The 9,423-nt window shown below is 67.3% G+C and overlaps 1 protein-coding gene across 5 annotated transcripts; it reads right to left on the reverse strand.

Moving 5' to 3' along the window:
* Positions 1–411: 411 nt before the first annotated feature.
* On the reverse strand, positions 412–9,157 carry ZFYVE27 (zinc finger FYVE-type containing 27). Of its 5 annotated transcripts, XM_065407544.1 has the most exons (11): positions 8,961–9,157; positions 8,786–8,856; positions 8,240–8,426; positions 7,608–7,703; positions 7,069–7,181; positions 4,674–4,816; positions 3,969–4,040; positions 3,237–3,381; positions 2,339–2,385; positions 1,132–1,213; positions 412–476 (listed from the first exon to the last, which is right to left on the reverse strand). In XM_065407544.1, the coding sequence occupies exons 1-11, from the start codon at positions 9,155–9,157 to the stop codon at positions 412–414; spliced, it is 1,218 nt and encodes a 405-aa protein (XP_065263616.1). The 5 variants fall into 5 exon arrangements, with proteins under 5 accessions (XP_065263616.1, XP_065263617.1, XP_065263618.1 ...); XM_065407545.1 differs by lacking the exon at positions 8,786–8,856 and having other exon boundaries at positions 8,240–8,429; positions 8,989–9,157; XM_065407546.1 differs by lacking the exon at positions 7,608–7,703.
* Between the last annotated feature and the right edge of the window lie 266 nt (positions 9,158–9,423).

Raw genomic sequence — 9,423 nt, forward strand, 5'->3', positions numbered from 1 at the left:
CGAGGAGGGGTCTGCTCAGAGCCCAGGGGCAGGCTGGGGGGCACTTAGCTAGCACAGGGCAATGTGCATATGGTTACCCATGTGGCTTTGCAAACCAGTGACAGACCTGCCGAGGTTCCTGGGGCACTGCCACACCTCCCAGCCCCAGAGCGGAGAGGAGGGTGGCCGGCCTCAGGCCCCTGCAGCCCCGCTCCAGGCAGCAAGGGGTTAACATCTCCCCGCCAGCCCGGACCCCGCAGCAAAGCTCCAGGGAACAGAGCAGTGGGGCCCCCACAGCCACCCAGTGCCATGGGCCGGGCAGCGCCAGGGCAGGTGGGGGGCTCAGCGACGCAGGATCCTGCTGCTCTCCTGCCCCGAGCGGCCGGGACGGGCAGCCAGAGACGCCAGAGACGCCCTCGGCGGGGTCTCCGCTCACTTGACGAGAGCCTGGTTACACGACGCGCAGACAAACACCATCTCCCTCTGGGCATCCGGGGCTGGAAGGAAAGGAGCTGTCAGAGATCCACCCCATTGCCTCCCCCCCCCACATCATCCCCCCCAGAAACCTGCCCCCCCAACCACCATCCCCCCCATCAGTGCCCCTCAATGACACCCCCTCCCATCACCACCCCCCAGAGACCCACCCCATCACCATCCAACCCCCCCAGGAAACCTGCCCCCCATCACCATCACCACTAAAAGTCTGGTCAGTGGCGCAGCAGGGCTAAGGCAGGCTTCCTGCCGGCCCCGGCTCCGCACAGCTCCCGGCATGTCTGACCCCTAGGCACGGGGGCAGCCCATGCTGCACCTCAACCCCCTGCCCCAGCCGGAGCCCTCACCCCCTCCTGCACCCCAACCCCCTGAGCCAGCCCAGTGAAAGTGAGTGAGGGTGGGGGAGAGCGAGTGATGGAGGGAGGGGGCCTGGAATGAGTGAGGCGGGGCCACATGGAAGGGGCAGGGCAGGGGCGGGGCCAGGGTGCTTGGCTTTGTGCAGTTAGGAAGTTGGTAACCCTGCTGCCACCCCACTGCGGCTGGCGTAGCCGGGAGCCCCCCCACAGCCACTGCCCTGCCCCCCACAGCGCCCCCTGCTGGGCGAGGCCAGGGCTGGCATAGCCAGGAGCAAGAGAGGCCACCCCACCTGCACCCACTCACCTGTGGCTCCCATGGAGGATTTGGGGACTTTGTAGGAGCAGCAGCGGGAGCAGAAGCTGTTTCCGCAGTTACTGCAGCTCCGCTGGGGAGAGACGCGCAGGTCAGAGTGTGCGGCAGCAGGGCCCGGCCCCAGGGGGAGGCAGGGGATTGCCTGGCGGGGGCGGGGCAGGGCTTGCTGGAGATTGTCCGCTGGGGGGGCTGGGCCCCAAGGACCTGCTGATGGCACCCGGCAGAGGGCAGAAGGGCTACGGAGATCGCCTGGCACTGGCGCCCACCTCGAGTGCCAACGAAGGTCCCGCAGGGCCGAGCTGCCTGCACGCTAACCGCTGGCCCTAGGGCAGAGACGCAGCAGGCGGGGCGACGCTCCCCTCGGCAAGCGCACTATGGTTTCGCCCAGCGGGCGCAATGCGGGGCAGGCTGCAGGGGAGACCCGGGGGGGAGGGGCATCCCAGCGAGGACTGAGGCGACGTCTGCACTAGAAAGGGGGCAGAGCTGGCGCTGCAGCATAGACACGCAGTCCAGCATGGAGGTTAACCCACCGCCCCAAGCAGCAGCCAGACGCTGTCTACACCAGGGCCTAGGTCGGCAGGGAGGTGAATTTCACAGCCCGGGCCAGGCAGCTGGGGCCGTCTAATTCACCAGCGGAGACCTGCCCCAAGACCAGTCCCTTCTCGCTGTCTGGGGTGCAGCTGAACCCCGGGTGTGTGGGGACAAGCAGCTGGAGAGGGGCTCTCAGCCAGGCGGCCGAGGGGAACGGCTCGCTAGCCAAGTGCAGGCTCTGGAGCGCGTGGGATGATTTTGGTGCCAGGGTATGGCTGGGATCTCCCCTCTGACACGAAACGTGGCTTGTTCTCACGCTGCCTCAGCCCAGACCATGCGGGGTCAGGCAAGGGACAGGCAGGTGGGGAACGGCGGCTGGGCGCTGCAGCAGGACACTTGGGGGGTGGCGGGGGCCTGGCGCCGACTGTCCAGAGAGCAGCGCTGGTGCTGGCAGGTTCAGGGAGCCGACCCAGGCAGGAACAGCCCCGGGTGGCCAGGAGGCACCACGCAGCAGCCAGGGGACACAAACCATGGCACAGGGAAATGTGGGGCCCCAGCCAGCCCCACTACCCCCAGCTGAGCAGCCAGGCCAGGGCTCAGAGCCCCGCTGCTACCGGCCCACAGCAGAGCTGGAAGACGGGAGCGGGTGGAAGCAGGCAGGACTCACCCTCTTCTTGAGCACGGAGAAGGTGGCTGCGCAGCCGGTGCAGCTGCCTAGAGGAGACGGAGCGAGGGGTCAGGCTGGGCACTGCCTGCAGGAGGTGGCAGACAGGGACATGGGAGCTCAGCCTGGCTCCAGTCCTTGCGCCCCAGGGACCGTGGCGATGCCCCCGCCCAAGGCGCCCCTGCCTGGCACATGAGGCCAGCTTCTCTGCTGCCTGCACAGCCTCCCCGGGGGCTGCCTGGCGCTCCTAGGATTGCCCCGGCTCTGTGAGTGGCAGCCGCTCGCGCCCTGAGCGCCCACGGCCACGTGCCCGTCGCTGCCGCCCGGGAGAGCAGGGACCCAGCTCGGAACCCCAGGTCCAGCCCAGCGGGAGCCCTGGCTCAGGGGATCTCCCGGAGCTCCAGCCAGCAGGGCCGTGCAGCGGGCACCAAGCATTGCCCTGGCAGCCCGGGCTGGGAGCTCCCGTTACCCATGGGGGAGCTCCCCACTGCCCACAGCATGGCTCAGGGCTGGACCAGCCTGGCACCCAGACAGCACAACCCAGCCGGTGCCCGTCCCCAGCTCCCCCGGGCACCCCCAGCCCGGCACCTGACGGACACAGGCAGGGGAGGGGGTGCCCCGCCAGGCTGGCGTTCAGCAGCCCAGCCCCTCCCCCCCACGCCATGCACCGGCATTCAGCAGCCCAGCCCCCCCATACCGGCATTCAGCACAGCAGCCCAGCCCCCCAATGGCCCCCCCACGGGCGTTCAGCAGCCCAGCCCCCCCCCCACGTTCAGCAGCCCAGCCCCCCCCCCCCGCCCCCGCGTTCAGCAGCCCGGGCCCCCCCCCCGCCCCCGCGTTCAGCAGCCCGGGCCCCCCCGCACCACCCCCCCGCGTTCAGCAGCCCTGGCCCCCCCCCTACCGAAGTTGTTGCTGGGGTAGCGCTTGCGCAGGCGCTCGGTCAGCCGTGACACCTTGCTGCGGATCACCTCGTTCTTGCTCATGACGCTGCTGTCCGGGAGGCCGATGTCAAACTCGGCGGAGCACTGGGAGACGTCATCGTCCTCCTGCCGGAGAGCCCAGCTCAGCCGGGGGCTGCTCCCTGGGGACCCGGCTGGGCACAGAGCTCCGCCCTGGCCGAGCCACCCGGGGGCCACGGGGCAGGAGCTGGTGGGGGTGCTCGGCCTGGTGCCACTCCGGGGACAAGGGCCCAGCTCTGCCCAGGGCACCTGCCTCCCCCAGCCCTGGCACCCACCCGAGCGCCAGCCCCGCCTAGTACTCACCATGGCCAGCGCCTGGGTCTCCTTCTCCCGCAGCGAGGAGAGAAGAGAGGGCAGTAGCGATGGAACAGACAGCAGCAGGGCCCCCCCTGTGTCCCCCCCGGAGCCCCAGCTTCTCCCCAAGGCAGAGACAGCAGCACTAGGCTCTGCCTGCCTGGCACATGGGCAGCACACGCAAGGGCATGGGGAAGGGCTGGGGGCAGGAACCCACCCCCGCACAGCCCCTCTCATTCTAAGGGAAAAGTGGGATTCCCTGTCCAGCTCTCGCTCACCAGTGCCCTCCAGTGGCTGCCGAGGGGGTACACAGCTCGACGCGATACCCACCTCCAGCCAGGTGTGTGGGGAGCCCCCCACCCGCCCCACTGGGTACGCACCTCAATAGCGTCTTTAAACTCCTCGTCGGGCTCCGCCTCCTCCGCCTCCTCCACGCTGCCGGGTGTGAGGTCCTGCCAGGATACAGGCCCAGGTCACTAAGGCCCCGCCCACCAGAGCAGGGAGTGGCACAGGGCCACGGGCAGCGCAGGGAAGCCAAGGCCGTGGGCAGGGAGTGGCATGGGCAGCGGGCAGCATGGGCAGCGCAGGGAAGCCAAGGCCGTGGGCAGGGAGTGGCATGGGCAGCGGGCAGCATGGGCAGCGCAGGGAAGCCAAGGCCGTGGGCAGGAAGTGGCATGGGCAGCGAAGCCAGGGCTGCGGGCAGGGAGTGGCACAGGGCAGCAGGCGGCATGGGCAGTGCAGAGAAGCCAAGGCCGTGGGCAGGGAGTGGCATGGGCAGCGAAGCCAGGGCTGCGGGCGGCATGGGCAGTGCAGAGAAGCCAAGGCCGTGGGCAGGGAGTGGCATGGGCAGCGAAGCCAGGGCTGCGGGCAGGGAGTGGCACAGGGCAGCGGGCAGCATGGGCAGTGCAGGGAAGCCAAGGCCGTGGGCAGGGAGTGGCACAGGGCAGCGGGTGGCATGGGCAGTGCAGGGAAGCCAGGGCTGTGGGCAGAGAATGGCACGGGCAGCGCAGGGATCAGGCTCCGGCTGGGGGCCGGGAAGCACGAGCCGCCACACGAGCCGTCAGCCCCCAGCCCAGCCGGCTCACCTCCGTGCTGGTGGGCGTGGGGGTCCGATCCACCAGGGTGCCACCCCCCTCTCCTCCCGCGTCGGGCTCCGCCGGCTCCGGGGCACTGGTGATGGGCTTGGGGCCAAGGCGCTGCTCCACCGTAGCCTTGAGCTCCAGCAGCACTGGGGAGAGAGGGGGTGTTGGGGCGGGACACGCCTGGAGCATGGCAGCCTCCCCCAGGGCGGGGCCCAGAGCTCCCACCCCAGGGGCAGCCCCCATCACTACCCCCCAGCCATGGCCCAGGCCCTAGCAGCAGTTCCCATGGTGCCGTGGGGCAGCCGCGCATGGGGCTGGGGCCGGGGCCACTGCCCCTCTGTGACACGGCAGGGAGCGGGACGGATTGACCTGGGACTGTCTGCGGGGGGGGGAAGGGAGAGCAGGGGATGATTTTATTTGAGGGACGATACCTGAGCCTGTAACCTGAGCTGGGAGGGGGGTGGGGCCAGGTGACACCTTTGCCCAGGAAACTGGACAAAGGCTGGGGGGGGAGGCTGGGTGAGACGGCTGGAGGGGGTTTCAGTTTTGGGCTGGCTGGGGAAGAGGAGGGAGTCCCCAAGTTTGGGGTTTAATCTCCCTGCCCCCCAGAGGGATCTGGCTGAGGGGTCCTGGTTGTACCTACAAGCCCTGCTTGGGACTGTGTTCCTGTCGTCTAATAAACCTTCTGTGTTACTGGCTGGCTGAGAGTCCCGGTGAATCGCAGGAAGTGGGGGTGCAGGGCCCTGACTCCCCCTCACTCTGTGACACCCTCCCGCCGCACAGCAGCTGGCTGGGACAGCAGAGCCCCCCCCACACACACACACACCAGACCTGCCGTTCCATGTGCAGGCAGCCCTCCCCCTGCAGAGTCACGGCTAGCGCTCACTCCCGCCGCCAGCTCCCCGACTCAGGGGAGGGGACCCGGGGAGACGCTCGGTCTCTCTGGGCCACGGATCCAGCCGGTACCGGGGCAGCCCAGGGGCTGTGTCATAACTATAAAGGGAAGGGTAACAGCTCTCCTGTGTACAGTACTATAAAATCCCTCCTGGCCAGAGACTCCAAAATCCTTTTACCTGTAAAGGGTTAAGAAGCTCGGGTAACCTGGCTGACACCTGACCCAAAGGACCAATAAGGGGACAAGATACTTTCAAATCTTGGGGGGGGAAAGGCTTTTGTTTGTGCTTTTTGTTTAAGGGGTTGTTCGCTCTTGGGACTGAGAGGGACCAGACATCAATCCAGGTTCTCCCCATCTTTCTAAACAAGTCTCTCTTATTTCAAACTTGTAAGTAAAAAGCCAGGCAAGGCGTCTTAGTTTTACTTTATTTTCTCAACTTGTAAATGTACCTTTTACTAGAGTGTTTCTCTTTGTTTGCTGTACTTTGAACCTAAGACAGAGGGGGGTCCTCTGAGCTCTTTAAGTTTGATTACCCTGTAAAGTTATTTTCCATACTGATTTTAAAGAGATGATTTTTACCTTTTTCTTTAATTAAAAGCCTTCTTTTTAAGAACCTGATTGATTTCTCCTTGTTTTAAGATCCAAGGGGGTTTGGATCTGTATTCACCAGGAGTTGGTGAAAGAAAGGAGGGGGGAAGGGTCAATTTCTCCTTGTTTTAAGATCCAAGGGGGTTTGGATCTGTATTCACCAGGAGTTGGTGAAAGAAAGGAGGGGGGAAGGGTCAATTTCTCCTTGTTTTAAGATCCAAGGGGGTTTGGATCTGTATTCACCAGGAGTTGGTGAAAGGAAGGAGGGGGGAAGGGTCAATTTCTCCTTGTTTTAAGATCCAAGGAGTTTGGATCTGTATTCACCAGGGAATTGGTGAGAGGTTTCTAAAAGCTTCCCAGGGTAGGGAATGGTGGCAGCGGACCAGAACTAGGCTGGTAGTTAAGCTTAGAAGTCCTCATGCAGGCCCCCACTCTTGTACCCTAAAGTTCAAAGTGGGGATACAGCCTTGACAGGCTGATTCTGCGGTGAGGGGCCAAGCAAGTCCATAGCTCGGCAGAGGGGACAGGATGGCAACTGGAGCGCTGGCGGTCTGAGCCCAGGGCCAGCCACTGCCCTCACATCGGCCTAGTTGGGTGCCAGGCTGCGGCATCACCCCCTGAAAGAGCAAGCAGCAGCTACTGCCACAGCCAGGATCCTTGGACCAGGGGGCAGCAGGGGGAGCCTGGCACAGCAGAGGGGATGGGGACCCTAGAGCAGAGGGGCAGCGGGGAGGGGCTGGCAGCAGGGATGAACCTGGCAGCTCTAGCTATGGGGAGAGGCAGACCCAGGGGGAAACCTGCATGGGCCCAGCCGGGAGAGGGGCACTGGGGGGCTCCAGCTGGCACTTGTCCCCTGACAGCCAGTCAGACCCACTGCTGCCCCCAGAGCCCGTGGGTGCCTGCGGGGGAGCTCACCTCGGTAGAACTCAGCGTTCCCCAGGAAGAGGGTGCTGTTGAGCAAGGCGAGGACCCAGCAGAGGGGCAGCAGGTACAGGACACAGAGGGAGCCCAGCAGCGCCCCATAGAACCTGGGCAAGGAGGGTGCAGGGCTCAGAATAGCAGGAGCACCTCGGCCACACGCCCAGCCCCCATCCTGCACCCCCCTGCCACACGCACGCAGCCCCCCAGCACCTCCCCCACCGTGCCACGCGCCCAGTGTATGCGCCTCCCCCATGCCACACCTCCCCCCCGGTGTCCCCAGGCCATGTACCCGCCCCCCGTACGGGCTGTCACACTCATCCCCCTACAGCTGCACACCCAGAGTCCTTCCCCCCCCCTCCACTGAAACACAGGGGAGCCAAGCTGGACACCTCCCTTCCTCCCAGGCAGACGGCACCATGCCTGGCTCACTGGCTGGGTTTGCAACCTCTCCAGGGGGTCCCCAGCCAGCCCCTGCAGCAGAGGGGACCAGAGGAGAAAGCCCCTGGGCCCACAGGGGGGAGGGGCAGACTCACTGGGACGACAAGGCGGGGGTCTCCCAGTGCAGCACGCGGTACGCCCCCTCGCAGGCACAGCACAGCCAGCTCAGGAAGCCCTCCAGGTGGATCAGGCTGGGGAAGAAACGGGACCGTCAGGGGGTGCCCACCCCGGGCATGTACCCAGCCCCCCAGGCCACAGATCCACCCTGCACAGGACACGCGTGCCACCCTCCCCAGCAGGGATCACAGCCAGGAACTGAACCAGGCCCTGCCCCTCCCCTGCGCAGGGCACTTTGCAGGGCTCCTGGGGAGTGTCTCAGCCCGACGCAGCCAGGAAGGCCCAGGCCGGGGCACCGCCCCGGGGCACCGCTGGGACAATAGAGGCAGCCCGGGGGCGACCCCACTGCTCATAGCCAGGGGCTGCCGAGCAGGGCCCAGCCACCCCAGGGCCTGTCTGGCGGGGACCCCGCCCCCTAGTGGGCAGTTATGGAATAGGCCGTCCATGGGGCAGTTCCCTGCCCCCACTCCACAGGCCTGAGCCCTGGCAGGGAGCGGGGGTCTCACCCCCAAGTTGGAGTCCCCATGCTGGGGAGGGAGCCCCCGAGAGCCCCGCCCGGCCGCCCCCCATCCCGTAGGGCCCTGGCGGCTGGACGGGTCCCAGCACTTACAATCTCTTCACTTCAGCAACGGCTTCGTGCCGCGCCAGCCGCACCTGCTGCAGGTCCTCGCGCCGCACGCTGTGGTACCTCTGACGCACCAGCTCCGACTCCGGCCGGCGGACCCGGCACGTCTCCCGCAGGTAGCCCAGCAGGGCGGGTAGCAGGACCAGCAGGGCGCACAGCGAGAACCAGGCAGCTGGAAGAGCCAGGCCGCGTCAGGCCACCCGGCCCAGAGCAGAACCAGCGACACCCCCGGCCGTGCCCAGGGGCATGAGCCAGTTCTGGCCCGCAGCCCCTCACCTCAGCCACGCCCATCTTCCCCCGCCCGCCTCCACGCCCCCCGCCCCACCAGCCTGCTCCCCATCCCCCGCCCGCCTCCACGCCCCCCGCCCCACCAGCCTGCTCCCCATCCCCCGCCCGCCTCCACGCCCCCCGCCCCACCAGCCTCCTCCCCACATCTCCCACCTGCCTGCCATCATGTCCCCCGTCCCACCACCCCGCTCCCCATCCCCCACCCCACCAGCCTGCTCCCCCCAGCCCCCGGCAGCCCCTCACCTTCAGTCAGGGTGAGCAGCAGGAAGTTGAGGCCCAGGCAGGTGAGCAGCGAGCACAGGGGCATCTGCCACCTGCAGGGCAGAGCCCAGGTTAGTGGTTGTCAACCATGCTGGAGCCAGGGGGAGGTTCCCCCCACCCCCCCCAGGCGGCACCAACAGCCCGGGCCCGCACCTACCTTAGCAGGAAGCGGACCCCCTCCCAGGCGTCCTGCAGGGGCTCCAGGTACATCTCCAGCCGCTTGGAGGACAGGACCAGGCTGAAGAGGTCGAAGGCCGGGGACTTGGGGGGGGCGGGCGACTCCATCTGGGCGTCGGGCAGGGCCGGGCCCCCCTCCAGTCCCTGCCCCCCGGCCTCGCGCTCCGTCACCTGCATGCTGCACACAGGAGTCAGACCCTCTCTGCCGGCCCCACGGCTGAGGGGACGCGCTGCCCTGCTGGAGGGGTGGGGGGACGGGGTGCTCAGGGGCCGGAGGGGAGCCGCTGCCCTGCGGGGAGACGGGGCGCTCAGGGGCCGGGGGGGGAGCTCTCAGGGGCCGGGGGGGGCGCGCTGCCCTGCGAGGGGGGGAGCTCTCAGGGGCCGGGGGGGGGCGCTGCCCTGCGGGGGGGGGCGCTGGCGCTCAGGCGCCGGGGGGGGGCGCT

Source organism: Emys orbicularis, chromosome 7 (assembly GCF_028017835.1).
Source record: "Emys orbicularis isolate rEmyOrb1 chromosome 7, rEmyOrb1.hap1, whole genome shotgun sequence".
NCBI classification, from domain to species: Eukaryota; Metazoa; Chordata; order Testudines; family Emydidae; genus Emys; species Emys orbicularis.

Bases quoted from the DNA above. Each gene is read 5' to 3' on its own strand.
- ZFYVE27 (XM_065407544.1), bottom strand. From the start codon at position 9,157: ATGCAGGTGACGGAGCGCGAGGCCGGGGGGCAGGGACTGGAGGGGGGC. The intron at 7,704-8,239 runs GTAAGTGCTGGG...TTTCTTCCCCAG, and splicing joins GTTGCTGAAGTGAAGAGATT to CCTGATCCACCTGGAGGGCT. The intron at 477-1,131 runs GTGAGTGGGTGC...CTTTCCTTCCAG, and splicing joins ATCCTCCATGGGAGCCACAG to CCCCGGATGCCCAGAGGGAG.